This window comes from Nesoenas mayeri (genome assembly GCF_963082525.1).
Source record: "Nesoenas mayeri genome assembly, chromosome: 5".
In the NCBI taxonomy this organism is placed as follows: domain Eukaryota; kingdom Metazoa; phylum Chordata; class Aves; order Columbiformes; family Columbidae; genus Nesoenas; species Nesoenas mayeri.
In genome coordinates, this window is record NC_137548.1 from 49,440,168 (window position 1) to 49,461,747 (window position 21,580).

Here is a 21,580-nt window from a genome sequence, read left to right on the forward strand (position 1 = left end):
CCAGTTTACCTCTACTGCATTCTTTAAATAAGAGGCAAATTATACTGAAGGGTGAACTCCACTCACCACCACTTTTCACCCCTCCATCCACTCAGCTGATATTACCTCTAAGCAAGCCTTTTCAATTTTGAGCTCAGTATGAACTGGATAGCAGACTGATATGACAACTCATTAACAGAAGGAAGGACAACATACCACAGGACTTTGCTGAACTGCAGTCAACAGGGCTAAAATAGAGTTTCACCTAATTTCATGCCAGTATCTCCTTCAGTTTTCATGCCTATGTAGCTCATTGTTAGCAAGGGACAAATACCTCCACTAGAAAGGACAAGAGTTTTATTTCTTTTAAGTGTCAAACTTATGTAAGCCAACACACCGCTCTCCTGTATTTGGAATTCCTACTTAGATTGCAATTCCTGTGTTTACATGAGTAGTTCTGTTTCCAAAACTGGTTGTTCAATAACAGATCAGAAAGCAATAAAGGACAGCTGCCAATCTTAAAGTTAACATAACATTTTTGGTCAAGCTGATCTGGAAGTAATTCTAAACTGAAGAACCACCAACTTAAAAACTGTCTGGGGTTCCATAATTTATAAAGTACAAATAAAAGGGCAACCACAGTTACCAATTCCACCTACGATACTGTGTTTTTCCCTTCCATTTTTGCACAACTGATTGGTTTGTAACAATTTGCAGTGACAAGTGCCACTGAAATTTGCTGCAGAAAATGGAAGAAAGGAAGAAATAACAACAATGCCATTATACATGTGTTTTGGGAATTTTTAATTATTTATTTCTGTATGCAATGTAACGTTTAGGCACGTTGCTTGGGACGCCTTCTAAAATAAATCATTGACCATTGTTTAGAGTATCCTTTTGGCTTTAAATACTGGTCAGGAAAACCAATGATGTAAAAAATAAATGAATATAACTATTACAGAAACAAATATGGATTTGCATCTAAAAGTGCAGGAGGTGAAGTATTTTAACCCTTTCACCAGAAAATGTGGCAATATACAGTATATTGCTTCTGTTTGTTTGAGAAGGTTGTTCGAGTTTTACACCGACATAGAAAATTATAAATTACACAGAATTAGTTTCCATTATCACTATATATATACACAAACCAGCTGTAAAAAAAAAACTGGTTTAGAACATACAAATGAAAGCCTCACACAGATCAGTACAGTGAAAGTAACATGCTCTGCTGCCAAAATCTGTATTAAAAAACACTATATACTTTTAAAATACATGTACTGTAATTACATTAGCAGCATGGGCATTTCATTTACTTGTCTAAAAGGATTACAGCGTTTTAAAATACGCAGATTGTTCTGAAATGTTCCACTGTATAATGCTTGGTATTAAATTAAATCTTGGTGAATGGGTTAAAAGGCAGGTGAATCACTTAAACACAACAAGCCATGTGCACTTCAAATATTCTAGTGTTTCACCTCTAAGGTATTGTTTCAAGCAAACAAGACTTAACAGAACATATGGCTTTACAGTAACATCAATTTGTCAACTATGTTATAGCAATAAATACTTAAAATCTCTACCAATAGACTTACATTTTTGATTTATTTAAACAATACAGAAAACAATTACCAATTAAAAAAATCTGTGGTAAAATGTTGAACACCAAAAAATTCTTATTTAAATCACTCTTTGTAATCTAAAGCAACCAAAATAACATTTATAGGGCAGTTTCAGAAGAAACAAATTCATTTTTTCCTTTTCCTTTTACAAGGTGAAAAAACATATGAAAACTGCTAAATACTTTGGTCACACTAATTGTCAAATAGTTGTGTCTCAAATACCTTAGATTTGTGTATTCACTTTTATATAAAACTATTCTTACAGTAATTTTAACTATAGTAACACTACTGCCATCATTACATGGGTAGCAGGATCTTATTTCACAGGCCACCCACTTTTTAGAGCAATACAATATAAACATACGCAAAAATTATTGGTATTTCCCAATGTGCAATATTTTTACACTTAAGAATTTCTGTACAATGTCTTAAAACCTAGAATATAAATGTTGCTGGTCCTGATCCCTTGCGAAATTAGTGCAGCAGTGACTGGCTTAAACTGGGTCTAGATGAAATCCTCAAGAAACACTCAAACACCTGGATATCAGTTCATTTTCTTCAGCCAAGGTAGGGGACATCGCATATCATACAGGGCCGTTAACAGATGCCTCTCCTAAATGGGTGTGTTGATCAGTCCTAAGAGGCCAAAAAAAACCCAGAGAGATAAGTATACAGGAAACAAGAAGGGTCCAAAACAAATTTGTGTAGGTGCAAAATCCACCCCCCAAAAAACCACCCCCGGTTTGTTGTAGCATGACCCCTGAGTAGAAGAGAGGAAACACAAACTAATAACATGCTCATCCCACTTATTTTCTGGAGTCCAGCATTTCTGGAGTCCTTATTGCCTAATAAGCACAGCACTTCAGGAGCACACCACTGTAGAGCGTTTAATCTTTATTAATTGAGCTACTAAGTGATCTCCAGACATGCAGTATCTCCCCAAGAGAATCACTAATAAAAAGCACAATCCCGATACTTCTCTAAATCTTATTCTGTGAGGCAAAATGTGATACCAGGAGTACTACTGTTGCATTTGAAAGTAGGCAGCTAAGACACACAAACTGCCATTTCACAAATACTTCAGAATGTCAGTCTAATAGCACGGAAAATTCAGGAAATACAGAGGAAAATAAGGAGCAAGCCTGCAAAAATTGAAACAATAACAGTATATACATTTCTAAATAAGAAAAGTAGTGTAAACGTGGGCTCAATTGCTCTGGACTAACACAAAGAGCTCAAATCAGTAGCACGTGAGATCACTAAGAACTGCAAGCAACAAACTCCCATTCAGTGCAAGTCTAGTCAATATATTTGAGGATTCCCTTAAAGAATATAAATACCATTTGGAACTACACATGAAAAAAGTTACCTGTAACTCTTGTTCTCTGATGGTGTACATCACAGAGAAGCCACTCTTGGGTCCGTGCTCTACATGCACATGACCAGCAGGAGTCCCCTAGCTAAGTCTTTGGCTGCTAAGCTCTAAAAACACTTTTTAAAAAAAAATATGTACACATTAGACAAAAGACAGACAGCACTATACAAAAGTAAACACTTTTTAGAGAAACTTGGAAGGTAAAAACCAAGTGCTGCACGAACAGGAAGTCTGCAGTCCACAGTAAGTCCATGACAGAACAGAGCTGCTAGCAGATATTTCTACTGCTGGCCACCAGCCAAAGACCTACCTAGGGGACTCCTCCCACTAGTCATACATGCATGGAGCCCCAAAAGCACAAGTATGTTTATCTTGATATTTATACTGCGCTTATATGAGGATCTGCTGTGACAGCCACCTTTAGAGAAAGTACTGAACTTCGGTGAAGCCAGCTGGATTCAATGAAAGGAGTTCCTTGAGATTTCCTGCAACTCAAAAGCAACCTAACAATTTGCTAGCTCTGAGAGCCCTCTGTTGGTTTAGCCAATCATCTTTACTCAAAAGGCAGACAGTCACCTAGCTCCCAAATACTTCTTCCCTGCAATTCTTACTTCTTCCCAGCATTAAAAATACTGTCTTGATAAAAACTTTACCTCCAGATGAAGAAGCAGCTGTGAAAGACAGTTTCTGTATTTCCCACTTTAACTAAGTATACAGAGTTTTATTAGAATCCACTTCTCAATCGAATTTATGGAATTTATGCAGAGTAGAAAGTTCTGGCTTACAGGAAAAGGTAGCAGGGTTTTCATGTAACATCCAGTACCACAGAGGTAAGACATACTCATAAACAAGTCTAGATAACAGAATCTAAATTCGTCAAACATGCTTGCATCCTAGTCTGTATATAGTATAATGAGAACACGCAGCAGAGTTCTCTACATCTTTGCTTACAAAAGCATTTCAATTTTGTCCTCAATAGAAAGCTAGATATCTAAGTGTCCACAAACTCTTAAAAGTTAATTACTTCTTTCACAGTCTTTGTTTCTCTAATAATAGTTTAAAATTTATTGAAGAAACACAACATCCTTTAAAATTATTACAACAACTATTTAAATACAGATTCAGAAAATATATACATATGTGTGTGTGTGTATATATATATATTCTAAATTCTGATTTTTAGAGTCATACCCTTGTTTATACTGAAAGGCAAAAGTGACTCCTGGAACTGTGTTTAAGTAAAAATCTTCTCTTCCTTCAGAACAAGCTCCCATTCAGAACACCTTCAGCTCCCCAACAAGAAAGAATCATGCACAGCTCTGCCCTGCAGGAAGAGGAGCAGACCCTATGGAATACTCAGGGTTTAGTTAATACACATTTAGATTTTCCTTTTACAAGGGTTTTCTTTGAGACAGCACAGTTCCTCTGGACATCTTTGAATTCCATCTCAAACAGGAAAACAGCAGTGTACCACCCTTTGCCTGAACACCAAGAATCAAGCCTGTGGGATTGTACCTGATGTTCAACAAGCCATTACTTATGCTAGGAAACTAGTAACTCTTGCCTAGATATTAAAGTACTTATGAACACCTAAATTCCACAGCAAGGTCTTCACTGAATACTGCCTTCAAGAGTGAAAAATCTTCTCACTCACATTAAGCTCTTCATTGTTTTAGGCTTTTAAGATAAAGATTAATCCCAATCTGACTGAAGCATAGAAACTAGCTCAAGATATGAAACATCTACATTAAGCATTTCTAACATTTGGTGATTAATGTCACCCTATGTGTATTTGATTTTGATGAACCCATACTAGGTTTAAGAGTTCATTGTGTATGTTTCCACAGCACTGTAACTTGGGAGGCAAAAAAGAACCCAAGCAAGTACTTCACCAGGAAATTAAATGAGAAATACTGTCAAATGTCTTTTTTTGTAGAAAGCCATACTACCTGACAATTTAAGAGAAACAAATCTATGCAAGAGCAGCTTGCTTTGTTTGGTGGTGGTCCTCTCAGAATTGTATCTTGAATTAGTATTCTCCAAGACTGTACTAGTAGCCAAGCTGCCAAAGAAAAACATCATCTTTTCTTTCCTCCAATAAGAATGCTGAGCAGTTCATATTGCTCCAAATTTCAGGCAAGTTTTATTTTAAAAAATTATTTGTACTTTGAAAAATCTTCACAAAATCTGCAAATATTCAGATTAATACCTGATGAAGACAAGGGTGCAAATAATAACTGATTCACAATCAAACAACCATGACCTTAGGCACCATTTCCTTTCCATACACCTGCATGAGTGGACTCCCCCCAAGCTGTTCTGTAGTACAGAATACAGAATGAAAAAAAAAACGGTAGCTCTAACTTATGTAAATTTTCAGGACAAAGTCAAACTTATTTCCCTAAATTTTTTTTTTTAATAATCATTTTCAGAAGTTTATCGATTCCCTGTTCTAACTCAATAACATATCACAAAACAGAATGGGGATATTTACAACACCCTGCAAGAGAAATAATACAAGGCAAATACATTTTTGACAGAGAATATAACTTGTGAGAATTTTATAAAATAGATGTAAGCACATGTAGGTTGAGCTAAACTCAGAGCTTATAACTAACAGGAATTCATTAATTTCTTTAGATCAGTTCTATTAGAACAATATGCAAACTACTATTCGGAGGATTGAAAGCATGCTTGAATGCAGTTACCTCTGTTCTGGACTGCTGTTAGCAGGCTGCAGAGATGAAGGAGCCTCTTCCACAACCTCTTCTACTACATATTTACAAGAAGCATCCTGTGAGGTAGACAATTTTCCTTCCTCACTTAAAAAAAGAAAAGTAAAAAAGCTATTTAATTTTTAAGTTTACTTACAGGGAAATTTCATGCAACAGAAGAGAACTGAGAGACAGATCCATGTTTCACATGTAAATGGATTTTAAGTTATGATTGCAACATGAAGATCAAACACATGGCTCTAGACCTTACAAACACCTAATAATGCACCGATGCTTATGTTCATTAAAACTTGACTGCATAAAGGGCTGAAAACACAGTGATTACAAATAAGATCAAAGGAAAAAAGAAATGTGTGTGATGCCTGAAGTGGTAACAATCACATCATGATCCTTTACTGTACATACCGATAGGATTTCAACACTCTGAAGCCAAAAGTATGCAAAAATGGAAGGAAGAAAGTATAAAAGAAATTCAAGATTCCCTCATAAATTGACATTGATGAAGTCTGCCCATGAAATGTATCAGCAGAATCATTAACTCATCACCATTTTTATTAAACTCCCTAATAACTCCACAGTGAAATATGGTATTATGGGTTACAGAGTACTAAGATGGTAACCCATCAACCTCATGAACTTCCTCTTGGACACAAAACCTCTGAAAAAGCAGTACATTCACACTATATAAGACATTACCATGTAACTAGACAGACTCAAAAGTCACTAGCACACAAATTGTGTTTTGCCACTACATTAAAGCTTTTCTGCCTCTTTATTCCACCCTCTCCCACCTCAGCCATACCATTATGAGTGCACTAAAATACAAGCTTCACCATATACCTGCAAAAGATAGTTATAAGTTAGCTCCAAAGTAGACACAAACAATCTTACACCTCCGTGGCAACAAATCTATTTATGCAAGAAGCTGGGATCATTTTGAAGCCACTCTCTGCTGATTTTTCTTCCTATTCTTAGAGTCCTCCTTTCAATGGATCCTTCAAATTTATATGAATTCAAATTTCTCTTTCCTCCCACACCTCCTTATATCTACAGATTCAGTTTCCCTCCCTCTGATTTCCCCATTTCATTTGCTTTGATACTCTTTGTATTTGTTCAAAATAAAATACTTGTCACCATCACAATCAGAACTGGTATAACACCTTTTATTTTTTAGAAAGGGGGAGTCTCTGCTCTCATTCTTCCTTTCTCATTCTCCATTTTGAACTAAGTTCAGAAACCATATTGTCCTTTGCAGCTTTCCACAAATTAACTACTGGGCTTATGATGCTCCTCCTCCCCATAACATTAACTTTCAACACCATCAATTTTCTATTGGTAGAAACCTAGATAAAACTTGGTCTAGAAGCATCCACTTTGCCAGGTACGCAGGCTAGAATAGGACCTTCTCCTGCTACTCTAATTGTTCCTTAATCTAGACTTTTTTTCAGCATTGTTTTAAATATTCATGCCAAAGGAAATATTACTTTTCTCTCCCATTTGTTGTTTTGGCATATTTAAAAGTCAGTTTATAAAAAGCCATGTGAGCATTGACTCAGTATGAGGCCATATAACTCTTATTAGAGTAGTCTTCATATTTAAGACCTCACCTTTCAGCCTTCTCCTACAGTTTTCTTAATCTCCCCTTTCCAAATCAAGATCTCAGAGTCCCCATTGCTAGAGGTTTTCAAGATGTGATTGGACAGTGCTAGATAATCTCATCTGGGCTCCCCTTCCTACTAAAGGTTGGACCAGATAATCTTCTCAAGTCCCTTCTGACCTGGGTGATTCCACCCTGTTTCCCCAAAAATAAGACAGGGTCTTATATTAATTTTTGCTCCAAAACTTATTACTTTTTCACATGTATAGCTGCCTGGACACTATTTAAATTTACTTTTTAAATGAACTGTAACTAGGCCTTATTTTTGGAGTAGGGTTTATATTTTGAGCATCCTCAAAAATCCTGAAAAATCATGCTAGGGCTTATTTTCAGGGAAACAGGATATGATATTGTCTCCCTTTGCACCTCTGTGTCCTTTTAACTACAAGAACTGAAGTGCTTACACCACAGCTCAAACAGATAATTCCACAAAGGCGGGCTGGAACTGTCACCACAGTTCCACCACCGCCTCTTCGTTTTAGTTTTTGCACCAGCATCAGAAGTCACAGAACTTTAAAGTGCCTGTGAACTAAAGCAATTTAAGGAGATGCGTAAAACCATCACGGATAATGAAATCCAACTGTAAACATCTAACACAACAGGACTGCAGACCATATAAAAGCACTCCCCAAAATACAGAAAAATATATAAAAATGCACAGTAGTGTGCATCACAGTTGAGAGTTATTGATTCAGTCTTCCACTACTCTTGTACCGAAATTAAGGCTTGATAAGGAAAGTAATATGTCATAGTAACTAACTGGAAGCAAAATTTCAAAACAACTTATTTGTAAGAAGGTTTCTAGTTAAAGGCACAAGAATTATCATTCGCAAATAACTTTTTTCAATGACACAATAGTGTTCCATCAATAGTGCTTATTTTACAACAATGGGAAGACAATAAATAGGTACTCTCACCTTTTGAAAACAGCTGTTTCAGTTTTAGCATCTACAGTAAGGCTCAGTGTCTCCTTCATGCTGCCATTCATCACTGTTTCAGTTACCTTGTCTGCATTTTCTACCTCATCCTCTCCATCTGAGCTGGCTTCCATAGCAACACTTCCTGGGGCTAGATATACAGAAGTAATTTAGTACATGGCTGGTTATGTTTTTATTTCATGAAGAAGCATACAAGCCAGTATAACCAGTATCATATTTTTGGAGTTTGTGCACTTCTTGAACTCATCCTTACAGAGCAAGTCACCTTTCTGCAGCCACCACTACACACATATATAGAGCATAAGTACTTCTTACAGACAGCTTAAGGAAAAGTCATATTATGTAACTACTTTTTCCACTTCGCAAGCCACTTGGTGATTTAGATTGACAATAGTTATTGCAACAGATCTACCTTAGCAAGACTTCAGTAGGATTATAGGGATGTATTATTTTTCTGGACAGTCAAATTCATTACACAAGCCCATACAGTACAAATTTGACAGTAAGTTTCCAAGTACATACAAGCCTTTGGGAGGCCCAGTCACCCTGGACTTCCCATCTGCGCTTTTTGTTCTGTCTGTTAATATACACCAAAAAAAGCTAATTAGCACATTATCTGGCCTTTAACCAGTTCATACAAGTTGAAGAAAGAATTAATGCATACACAGTGAAGGTCACTTAGAAAGGAACGAGCAGAAAGGGGAAATTTGAACAGGTTGAGGCTACTACTGGCCTATTGCCACACAGACAAAATACTCTTCCTGGGTATTAGCTCAACCAATTAAGTACTGACACAGGTGAGGATTCTCTAAAACAGGGGTGTCAAACTCATTTTTACCAGGGGCCACATCAACCTCACAGTTGTCTTCAAAGGGCCAAATATAGTTTTAGGACTGTCTAAGTGTAGGAGTATTTACATTTATGCTGTCTTAAAATTACATTTGGCCCCTCAAAGGCAACTGTGAGGCTGATGTGGGCCCCAGTGAAAATGAGCTTGACAACCCTGCTCTAAAAGAACACACTTAAGATTCTTTGTAGTGCTTTTCTGTTCATGATGTACTGGCTTTTTACAGGTAATAGTGACACTGGCTCCTGTTTTAAACAGGAAACTATTTTAAACAGTTCAGAAATTCTTTGACAAGCCCTTTTCATCACCTGGCAGAACAGCAGCAGAGCCAGATAAGAGGCCTCTGGAAATCTTAAAGTTCAGGGACATCTTCCTTTGGGTGCAACTCGTAAAATCAATCTGTTTGCATTTCTAAATGCAGTGTACTTACTCTCTAGCTGTGCTGCAAGAGCAGTTAGATTTGCACTCAATGGATCAATTTGGTCTGTGTTTGTTTCCATTTCCACAGGAGAATTACTTCTTAAGGAATCTTTTGAGCTTCAAAAAAAAAGTAAAAGCACTTCAGAAACATTTCTGAATAGCAGAATGAAATGTTCTTATAACAGTATTTTTAGTTCTATATCAAAACTATGCGGTCCAGAACTCTACCCAAACTGAATGACAGCAAGTTTCTTTGTATGAACCTTAGGAAGACATGCTAAACAGAAGTTTAGTAGTGCAAAAATCCATCAGAACTCAGCTGACTGAGTATATGTTTGGTGATGGTTTTATTTTTACTTGTTTTATTTGGTTTGATTACAAGTAGTAGTGGACATGTCCCTAGTAAATAAGGCATACAAATATCACTGGCTCCTCATAGTGTTTCCAACACTTTAACTGACGTTAAGTGCACTCTGCAACTTGAAATATGGTTCTCTGATGCAACTGCCAACGCAGTCCACATCAACCGCTATGGAAGTGATTTTACTACTTAATCCTATGTACAGTATAGCTACCAGTTTTTCATTCTGAAGGCACTCAAAAGACAAGATTTGGCCCCTTGAAATATTTCTCAGAAATACACAGAGGAATTCAGTTATTTTTTTATGTAGAGTTCAAGCCAAAAAAGGAAAGTGTAGCCTAAGTATCACAGATGTTTTATAACACCCATTAAACAGAATCATCATAGATGTTTTAAAGACATTTTATGACCTCTACATTGAACAATTCATGTTCAACCATTCACTGAGTTCAGTCTACACTAACAAAAAAATAGCAACAACAAATAAAATCACAGAGCAAATTCTGGTCAAAGACCAATATTAAAGGACCCAAATATTCTTTAAAAAACCTCTAAACCAATGATGCATCAGGATCCACTCATCCTACAAAAAGCCGGGGATTAGGCAGATCATACAAAGACATACTGTAATAACATGGAGTCCTTCAGACATTAAGCACCTTGTATTCCACCAATACAGGCTTGGTTAGAGCCACTCCAAAAATGCTAGCTGTCATTACATTTAGTAGTGAAGAACCTGCTCTGAATCACCAACATTCTTACCTCAAAGACGATGTGAACTCTGAAAAGGAAGCCCAGCCAGTTTCTTTTGCTGGCATAGGTTCTTCTGTACTCCACACATCAGACCCAACAGAATCCAGATTGGCACCATGCGCAGTCTCCATGGGTACATCAAAGTTAGCTGACCAGTTTGGTGCTGAAAAACCATCACCAAGTTAATGAACTTAAATTTAAATAAAGAACATGAGTGCACATACGCCAAACACACTGGTTCTCTATATATACATTCCTAAAAGAGCAGCAACATTCATAACTAGACATTAAAGCACATGCAAAAGAATCCTCTATACACTGTTAAAAAAAGCACACTCCCTAAAAGGGAAATGTTGCTAGTATGGCAGAATTTTAAAAACATTAACAGAGTATTCTGCTAAAAATCAATAGTTATCTGAAGAACCAAAAAAAAAAAAACCAAAAAAACAACACCCAAAAAACCACCACACATACTAGATCACAAGTATAATCCCACTTTATTTTTTAAACTAGCATCAACATTTGTTATCATTTCTCAAACTAGTTTTTATAATAATAATAAAAAATCCCAACACCGTAAAGAGTTTCCATCCCTTTTTCAGTTTCCTAAGCACGTTTTCTTGAACACAGAAAATGAGCATGTCAACTTATGTATGCACAGTCTCTAAATAATTTCTCATGCACTAACGCTACTGCTAACTTTCAGAAAAGTTTAAGCCTTTTTACAACTTAAAATATTTATTGGGAGTTTAAATTTTGGAGCAACTGTGACTTAACAGCATCTAATTTAGGATAGGTCAATTCAAAATACTTCACCTAACCAAGGGAAACATGTTTTTCATTAACACTTACATACAAAAAAACAGGCTGAAAAGGAAGCTCTGACTAGCAATTAGAAATTCCAACCCAGGCAGATATGGGAGGAGACCCACATGGATCAAAACTTGTTTGAGACACAGATGCCAACGACACCAATCTGACAAAAGAAAAGAAAACCTTAACTTTTCCTTCTATTTTAATTTAATTCCTTACAGTCTAGATAAACACAGGGCTTTTACCTACAGATATTGCCAGTTTAACTAAAGTCAGTTTAGTCTACTGTGACTTGAGTGTGAAAACTTTTAAACCAATTTCCACAAAAGAGTCTACTGATGTAGATTTTTCATATGCACATGAAACCAGACCAATGCAAATCCACTTGGCTTCTGTGAGAAGTTGTTTAAAAGAGCGTTGTTAGAAGAAAAGTTTGTCTAAAAGGTAAAAATAACCATATTTAAGATTTTAGGATTAACAACCTATTAGTTTTGCAGGCATTCAAAATCTGTAAATGATTATATTTCATCCTTCCATTTCTGATTCTTCCTCTTTCCTTCCTCTTGAAGAGTAGAAACATAAATTTTAGAGAGACAAAGTAACCAGACTCAAGACACATAAGGAACTGAAACTTCCAACATTTGCATGGCTCTGTTGCAAGCAGTCTTTACAGTGGGAAAGACTACTTCATTAAGAGAGTTAAAACAAAAATTGTAAATGAGGAAAACTCCTACAAAACAAGACTGCTATATCTAACACTTTCCTACAATTCCATGCAGCTGGTAGAAAAGCTACATACATTCACTTAAGTCTACTTCCATTTTGTCCTCTGTACTGGTGTGCGATTCAAACAGGTCTTGTTTTGTTCCATCCTCTTCTTCAGAATCTGTACTTTCTTCACTGTCTGTACTGCCCGAACTTAAAATACAAAGAGAGAATTTACATTCTGCGTTTAGTATGAGACACTGGGCAGAATTAAATACTAGAGAGTTTGAGGCTAAACAGAATTACAACAGCTAACATTTCTGATAGATTAACTGAGGTATAATTTGTTAGCTGTTAGTATTGCCCTGATTTCTCTCTCAAAACCCTAAGGTTTAAGGTTTTTCACTTGATCACATAAAGAAGTTATCTATTTTCCCCCCTCCCATTTGCAAGTAAAAGACAAAGATTGGTTTTACTCCTGCTATGCAAAAAGCATCAGAAAAGGAAATTAAGGAATCAGAGCTCTGTACAGACATTGTTGGTCTATTTGGTTTCTTCATACAAAATGGAAGTGCTAAAATACAACTCTCTTCAACACCAATCTAACAAGATATAAATTGATTTACTTTAAAATCTAACAACAAATCTATTTTAAAATCTTTCCAACTGTATTCACGTCCATTGTCTTTAACTACATACAAAAATTAAACCCTTCGGGCACCTCTCCCTTCCTGGTGAGTGCAACTAACACAAAAAGCAAGGTAATGCAAGAAGGTAAGGATGTCCCCGAAGCACATCACATTAAGTAACCACAACACCAGCAAACGAAAAAATTTTGTACAGAAGGTATTATCGATATGTATTTCAGAGGTTACAAGGGAAGGAGAGATTTGGTTTGTGACTCAAGCCACAAGAAGGTCAGAAAAGCCAAGATTATCATGCAACAAAATTCAGTAGAAAGGAAGTTGCACAGCCCTAAGAGTTTTGGGGCCAACATGCTCCTTTCCTCTCAAGGCAGCTTCCCATGCAGTTTTGTCCACAACCACACTGGTACTGTAGAGAGGACAGCATGGTCTACAGAACTGTGGAGATGGATTGCCTTGTCCAAGTTAAAAATGGCTGAGCAGGTTTAAAAGCAGAGGGAAAGAACAAGCAGCAGGAAAAACAAACAAAAACCACCAAAAACACAAGTTACAAAAGCTGAAGTCCAGGAAGAGCTGAGTAGACAGGGCAACTGCTGCCACCTTCTGCAAATTATGGCCAGAAAGCAGTCACTAAAGCCACCCCTCTAGTCATTTCTACACAGTATGGAAAAAGCTAGCTATGCTGGACAGCCTGTGCTAACAGTCAGTATGAATCAGAAGACACACTTAGTATTGAGGGATCACTATACTACCATTTGGATGAAAACCACATTTCTTACCTGGAACGCCTCTGGGACTCTGGTGTAAATGCAATATGTTTTTCTTCCCAAATGTCATCTTCATCAGAGCCACCATCATCAAACTGCTGTATTCGCTCCTTACAGCATGCCTCAAACAAGGCTATATTGCCCTACATACAGCAAAAGTATAAAATCTGTATTTACGATTCATTGTTTTACTTACGTTAGTAAATATTTTGGAAATTGTGGCAGAATGCAAAGCCCCCTCTCTCCCCCTTCCTCCCTCAATATGGAAGGAAGTAGACACATAGACACATCTCCCTCTCTCTCTGCTGTTTGAGGCTAACAGCTTCTTTTGTTTGGCCCCAGAGCACCCTGGCCAGGGCCCTTAAGAGAAAAGAGAAGGGAGTGCCAAGGCACCAGGGAGCCACTGGCCACCTGCGGCCAGTGTGGGGGATGTTTGGAAGCTTCAGGGGCACCCCACAGCCAGGGTGAGGGTGCAGAGAAGCTTCTGGAATGCCTACAGTCAGATCTGATCAGGCTATAAAAAACAGGACTCTTGTTGAGACTCCGCCCACTTGTCGCAGATCTCTTGGAGCATGGGCCAGATGCTGCTGCCAAGAGCCGCTGCCCCCGGGATGAAGACTCCTCTTGCCTTGCCAGCACAAGCGTGAGTAAAATTTCTCCTCACGGGATTGCGAGTGTATCTACTTTCCGTGCACATCTGCACGCGTACTTTCCGTGCTCAATACGAGCATTTGTAAAATTATTTCCTCGCAGAATCGTGAGTGTATTTTCCTCCTGTGCTTCCACATAAGCACGTGTAATATTCTGTGCACATCTGCACGCGTACTTTCCGTGCTCAATACGAGCATTTGTAAAATTATTTCCTCGCAGAATTGTGAGTGTATTTTCCTCCCGTGCTTCCACATAAGCACGTGTAATATTCTGTGCACATCTGCACGCGTACTTTCCGTGCTCAATACGAGCATTTGTAAAATTATTTCCTTGCAGAATCGTGAGTGTATTTTCCTCCCGTGCTTCCACATAAGCACGTGTAATATTCTGTGCACATCTGCACGCGTACTTTCCGTGCTCAATACGAGCATTTGTAAAATTATTTCCTTGCAGAATCGTGAGTGTATTTTCCTCCCGTGCTTCCACATAAGCACGTGTAATATTCTGTGCACATCTGCACGCGTACTTTCCGTGCTCAATACGAGCATTTGTAAAATTATTTCCTTGCAGAATCGTGAGTGTATTTTCCTCCCGTGCTTCCACATAAGCACGTGTAATATTCTGTGCACATCTGCACGCGTACTTTCCGTGCTCAATACGAGCATTTGTAAAATTATTTCCTTGCAGAATCGTGAGTGTATTTTCCTCCCGTGCTTCCACATAAGCACGTGTAATATTCTGTGCACATCTGCACGCGTACTTTCCGTGCTCAATACAAGCACGTGTAAAATTAATCCTCACATAATCGCGGATGCGTTTTCCTCGCCTGCTTCTACATAAGCACGTGTAATATTCTGTGCACATTTGCACATGTATTTCTCCTCACAGGATTGCGAGTGTATTATAAATTTACCCTTGCAGGATTGTGAGTGTACACTTTCTGTATTCAATATGAGTACGTGTATCCCTTTAAAATAACCCCATACTGTGTTCAGGCAAGTGTGTACTCTTCCCAGACTCAGGGGTGGCTCCGGCATTGTTCTGGTGATGCCACGTGCATGCACACTATGGACCTCCTGAATTATTAGTTGCTGCCCCTTAATAATTTTCCTCAACTGATATCCGAACCTGTATTCAACTCACTTTTGGAGTGCTAAAACCCTGTTTCTCACCGGTTTAATAAAAGTTGTTTTGGACCCTGTTGTCCCTTAAACTAACCTCAGGGTGTCTCCATGACAGAAATATATGACTATTCTGAAGAGAACCTCAAAACAGCGTGGAAAAGGACATTCCTCTAAAAGCAGAACAAAACTGAATGTCTTGCCAAGAAAAAAATTCAGTGGTGCTTGCTGTACCCAGCTACCAACAAGTTGAGTGGACTGTCAAAGAACAGATTTGAGTTTCCATCATGCTTAAGAACAGCATGCAGGAATGACATTGAAGAGCTTTTCAGATAACCAAACCATCAAGTACTCCAGCTTTATTCTGTGCAGTGGGGTTTACTTCAGCTCAACTGACAAATAGCATCTAGGGTTAAAGTCTCTGTCCTTACTTTCCTGTCACCACAATCTCACTGGAAGACTGAAATAGCTTCTAATCATAAAACACAAGTATGCAACATGCACAAATCAGATCCAAGGCTGTTCTTGAACCTGACGAGAGAAATTCAGAGCAATTCCGTTTAAAACTATTCACAAAGAACAACAATTATGTCTTCCAATTAGAAAATATCATGATATAGGAACAAGGTAGGATAGTTATTTCCCAACAACTACACATCAAAGGAGTTGCAACCACCACCAAAACTTTGAGGTCACACCAAAGTTTAAAACACAATAATCATTCTGACAGTACAGGAACACATACTTACACTTTCATTTGTATTGAGTGTAAAGTTGATGTCTGAGACCCGATCAAAAGAAACACTACGAAAAAGCAGATGAATGCAATAAAACAAGATGTTGTATTATGACATGAATACATCTATTTTCTCTTAGATTTCTAATTTTCCAGCAATCTAAAAACATAACAGACAAAATAGTTTCCAACATAAAAATCAAACTCCACATTGAGGAGGCCTGGCATTCATGTGAATTTTCTAACTGAAATATTTTAAATAGAAATACAAAACTATATCATCTCTACCCTATAGTAAGCTATGAAGATGCAACAAGCCTAAGCAAGCATAACTGAAATTATATGCAAATCCTAAATACTGTACTGTTATGCACTAGAAAAAAAAAAAAAAAAGAGTAGGCGAGTAGGCCTAAAGAATGTCTAGTCTGACTATGGTTTAACATAATACAGCTCAAAATCCTGCAAAGATCTATGTTACCAGTTCTTATGCCTTCTAACTGATTTCACCACTCTATAGAAGGACCTTCACAACAGGAAGAAAGTGAAAAATGTAATAGCAACTTCTGTTTTCTAATGAAAAAAAAAAATGTTTTTTTAAAAAAGAAGAGATTCAATCACTGAAGTTTTTTTTTTCCCCCTCAAACTAAACACTAAATATTAGGCTTTACACACCTTCACACATTAAGCTATTAAGCAGTTTCACTAGAGTAACTACAAACATTTCTTAGATTAAAAATAGCATTAGGCAAAATAAATCTCTAGGGGATGCAAAAAGAAACAGAGGAGGAAAAGAGAAACAGTACCAGACTTTCAGAAGAGTTAACATTTTCTTTCTCTAGCCACATACAGCAGTGCATTCAGCAGCGCACATACTACTATTCCTCTAATCTTTATTGTATTGTAAAGTAGGGAACAAGGTAAGTGGTCTAAAGGAACATAAGTTTTAAATGTGACTGAGTTACTGTGCAAGTTACCATCTGAATTACTGCACAGCAGCAAGCAGGTAATTTAAGCTGTAATTGATTCTTGCACAAAAGGCAACATTTATCTACATCTTAACCCAGCTCTTGAGTACATCATTAGTATACCTATTACATACCTCAAGAGATCTGCTTATACAAGTAGTCGTCTTCTTTCCACCAAGAACATATACTACTAAACAGCAGGATCTGAACAGAATCCCAACTCCTATCCTTGCCAAAATCCACTTGCTTCTAACAAAGTTAAGGACTATCCTGAGTTGCTTCCTCTCCCATCATATTTTAATCTATAATCTCAGCAGACTGTGGTGCAAAAAGGCAGCAATGCTTCTTAAATGGCACATGCAAGCTTCAGTCAACCAGCACTTACTAAACGCATCTTATAGAAGAGCACTGAGATGTTTGCCTTTTACTTTAATGCTTTTTACTCTTATATGGATATTCTTGCATTCCAAGCCATGAACTCTTACAAAAATCATGACAAACTCTTTACAGCAAGAAGGCCCATTCTTTCCCTTTCCCATTATGGCATTGGCTTAGTTGGTTGGTTTGTTCTATTTGTTGTCTTTTGTTTGTTTTTAACCTGACCAAGATTGTTCTCAGTTCATCACTTACCCTATTTGTAGAAATGAGTCTTAATTGCCTTGACCTTGAAAGCAAAGGTAGATTTACAATGCCCTTTCCTTACTGTCCCATACAAAACAGTACACTCAGAGATGTGTTGTTCCTGTCATCTTTTCCAGGCAAACTTAAAAGTAGAGCTATTCATCTGGTCTGGTACATAAATTCACCAGGGAAAAAAAAAAAAAACAAACCACTTTGAGGCACAGAGGAAGTGAAAGTGCACCCAACAATGCCATGTCATTGAACACACATAGCTTTCAAAAGCTGAGTTATAATTTAGTTATTTATTCACAAACGCTGTGTTCTCATGTTGGCACAACCAGGACATTAGAAATGGAAAACAAGCTGTTGTTTTCCTCTGTAAACTGTCCAGGGAGGCTTCTATCAGTGCACACATATGGTATGAAAAGACAGGACTGACTGGCAACTGCTGCACATCAGTAAAGGCTTGCATTTATCACCAGCAAAAACACAGCCAAATACTCAGTAAGAAAACTCCCAAGACTATAGTCAAAGCCAGTATAATGTTATACTCACTTGCCGATGTCATCTTGATCAGCAAACTTCTCATCGTTGAAGCCAAACTGGTCAATAAAATTGGACGTCATTTGTTGCATCTGATAATCAGAAAAGGCCTGGCAACCCCAGGACCAATGACAGTGATATAATGATTCTAATAATACTCTAAATCCTATTTGCCCATTTTGCTCCAAAGAAATAAGTCTCTCTAATCTAAACATAAAGGACAGGAAAAGGATCTGTTTTAATCTTTGAATTTTAAATGGTAATACTGACTACATACCTTTACTGACTTGAAAGCCAGTCTATTAACAGTTCTCAGTAACAAAATTAAATCTCTAGTTTAACCATGTGTTCATTGGCACCCTTCCAAATGCACCCCAAAGAAACAGTGAAACACCACAATATGAGGTAAAAGCTGCCTTTGTTCAAAATAGCATGAAGTTATAAATGGTAAGAACCATAAAAGTACATTATATATAGATACTAAAGCATAGTTTCATATTTATCGTGTAGTTGTCACTAGAAGTTTCAGTCTCAGGCACACACACCAGCAGCATCTACTCAGCCTCTAGAAGAAGGAAACTATTGGACATTTTACAACTCAGTGTAGCGTCACTGACTCAAATGTGCTTTACTTTTTGTCTTTGTTTAAATAAATCAGTGTCAACTGCTAGCAGATAGGTATATACACATTAAGGTACACGTGAGCATTTTCTGTTATCGATAACAAGTTTTTGTCCCTTATTTTTGAGGACTATAATTAAATTATCACACATTCTCTAGGGACTTCTAGTAGTGTTATTTCCACATGTAAAGTCAGCTACTGCTAAGACATTACAGGAAACACAGGTGTCACATCAACTCTTGGTTTCTTGCCAGGGCAGCTGAAGGGGCAAAATATACAGACAAAACCTTTCAAGAATAAGGTAAAGCTGAATTTGATAAGGTGAATATGGAAAGAAGACAAGAGAATGGTCAAAAAATGGTCAAAAAAGAGTTTGGATTAAGGCATGATGAAAGCAGGAGGAAAAAAGAAAGGAGTCATAGAAGTATGAGGTATATAGCAAGACACTGGGCTGGGAGTGGGTCTGAAAATCCTCATGACTGGTAGGGTCACTGTGCTAACCCAGGTCAATGCAAAAACTCTTACATTTTGATCCTATATTTTAAAATCCAACAGTTCTGAAAAACTTGGCATTTGATAATAACAGAATTAGTACACCAGCATGAACACAGAAGCAATCAGACACTGACTTCCCTATAAAATAATTGCTCTGCTTTACACTGGTTACTAAGCTTCCCTTTCCTACAAAGTTATTTTCACTATTATGGATATTAAAAAGTGCATGTGACTAAAAGATATTAGTGAATTATCTTCACAGGAAGAAAAAAAAAACGTTAAACAGACTTCTTGTGTTTTACAAATGTGCAACCATTAAGAAGACCACTCATCAGGCTAAATAGAAAATTAAGACATTATGTTTATAACATCAGCTAGTTATAAAACTAGCGTGAAATCTTATAACATCAAAATTGCCTAGAAGTATATAAAACACAGTTATAAAGTTCTGGCATTTCTCAGACTCTAGACAGTTCTATCCCATTCTCTAATATATTTTCAGTACAATTAAAGGAGACAAAAAGTGGTACTAAGCTGGTGGTGAACAGAACAACATATTCCTGAAGCAAAAGTTTCTAAAGCCACAGCAAGATAGCATATAAAACATTGCTGGCACAAGAAATCTTACAACCCAGAACTAGGTGAGAGATCATTTTTTTCAAACATGTCCATTTTGAAGTGTTACTCAGAAACTTACATGAAAAGTGCTTCTGAGAAAAAAGGGGGGGAAAAGAAACATTCCCTCTAGAAGAAAGGGTCTTCATTAGAAGAAAACAGTATCAAACTAGACTTGGATGCCAGAAGAAATAAGTCATAGCAAATGTAATTCTGCACAGGCAAAAGTTACATTTGACAAAAATAAACCAAAGATCAATAGGTTCTTTAGTATTTTCCTCCTTTACTCAATTCCTAATGGGTCCACTTCAATTCTGGAAATCTACCACCTGTTTTCTCCTTTAACATGGTAAAATACTAGGGTATTCCAGCTGATCCAGAGATACCTCTATGAATGAATTTGTGCAGCTGTAGAATGTTTAAAGTAATTTCAATGCATTTCCCATTAGTGATTTAACCTGTCTAGTGTCACACTTTCCTCACAAGACCACTTTAGAAAGTATATTTCACTACCATAGCTTAGAAAAAGATTCAGAAAACAGTGACAAACTTGAAAGAAAGAGCACTGCATCATCCACGTTTCTCCAGATTAACTACTTGGAACTGCTGGGATTGCCTAGGTACAGCAGGTCACTAAGGGGATGCATGAAAAGTACAGGTATTTCAAGATCTTACTTTCTCACTAGAGCTGCTACAGACAGTTCACAATTTATTGAATTTGTATTTAGGTGTACCTCACATGCATAAAATCACTGAATCAGGTAAAAATGCATTCAGATTCTCAAAACTTAAGCCACCACAATCCAAATTTAGGCAATTATTTATTATAAAAACTATAAAAGATGCATAAAGTACAGAAGCCAGTCTTAGTCCTAAGTATTTACTACATAGCTGTCGGTGAGCTGAAAGATTCTATTTAATAACCCAGGTTAAGTAATGTGTTCCATATAAGAGATCTATTGTCAGTCTCGTGCTGCATGGTTCCCACTTTTACCACTGGTGAAAGAATTGAAGGACATGCATATTGCAGGTAGGACAGTACTATTACAGAAATTAGGTTATTCTCAATTTTTTTTTTTTTCAGTAAACTAAGGGATAAATAGTTATCTTTGAAACACTCACAAAAGAGTTATTGAAAGCATAAACTTAATTTAAAAATAAGTTATAAAGTTAACTGGAAATTTAGTTAGGGAAGATTTGGCTATGTAGGCTTACTAGGGATCAAGTATCTATAAAGTTAAAACACACTAGAGTTGCTAGATACAACCTGTTACAGAAGTATACTTAGCTCTTGATTTATAGTGTTGTGATGACTGCAGTTTGACATATTGCCAAAAATTAAAAGCATTTAATAACAAATAGCCAATCCTCCTTGTTTAGTCATTAAAATAAGGGTCAATATTTAATTAAAAAAACCCCAAATCTATTAGCAAAACCAAACAGAAACCCATATTTGCTTTCACAGCAGTTCATGCTTGCCAGAAAACACAATTAGAAGCCACCTTTTCAAACTTCTACAGTTATTAAGAACTAAAGTTAACATAGAAACTATTTGACTTAGCCAGAGAGCTGGCATATAAAAATCTGTTCTTCGGCAC

The 21,580-nt window shown here is 37.0% G+C and overlaps 1 protein-coding gene across 4 annotated transcripts in view; it reads right to left on the reverse strand.

Annotated features, from left to right (window-relative positions):
• Positions 1–837: 837 nt before the first annotated feature.
• The window catches only part of PPP6R3 (protein phosphatase 6 regulatory subunit 3), a 65,942-nt gene continuing 45,199 nt past the window's right edge, over positions 838–21,580 (reverse strand). For 3 of the 4 annotated variants that reach the window (XM_080345075.1, XM_080345072.1, XM_080345073.1), the window contains 9 exons: positions 18,263–18,360; positions 16,135–16,189; positions 13,626–13,756; positions 12,297–12,415; positions 10,694–10,847; positions 9,581–9,687; positions 8,283–8,433; positions 5,682–5,795; positions 838–2,234 (listed from right to left, as the gene is read on the reverse strand). In XM_080345075.1, the coding sequence (XP_080201201.1) occupies positions 2,183–2,234; positions 5,682–5,795; positions 8,283–8,433; positions 9,581–9,687; positions 10,694–10,847; positions 12,297–12,415; positions 13,626–13,756; positions 16,135–16,189; positions 18,263–18,360 (981 nt within the window). In that variant the 3' untranslated portion in view covers positions 838–2,182. The remainder of the gene's footprint in view (positions 2,235–5,681; positions 5,796–8,282; positions 8,434–9,580; positions 9,688–10,693; positions 10,848–12,296; positions 12,416–13,625; positions 13,757–16,134; positions 16,190–18,262; positions 18,361–21,580) is intronic. The other variant, XM_080345074.1, reaches the window with a different exon arrangement.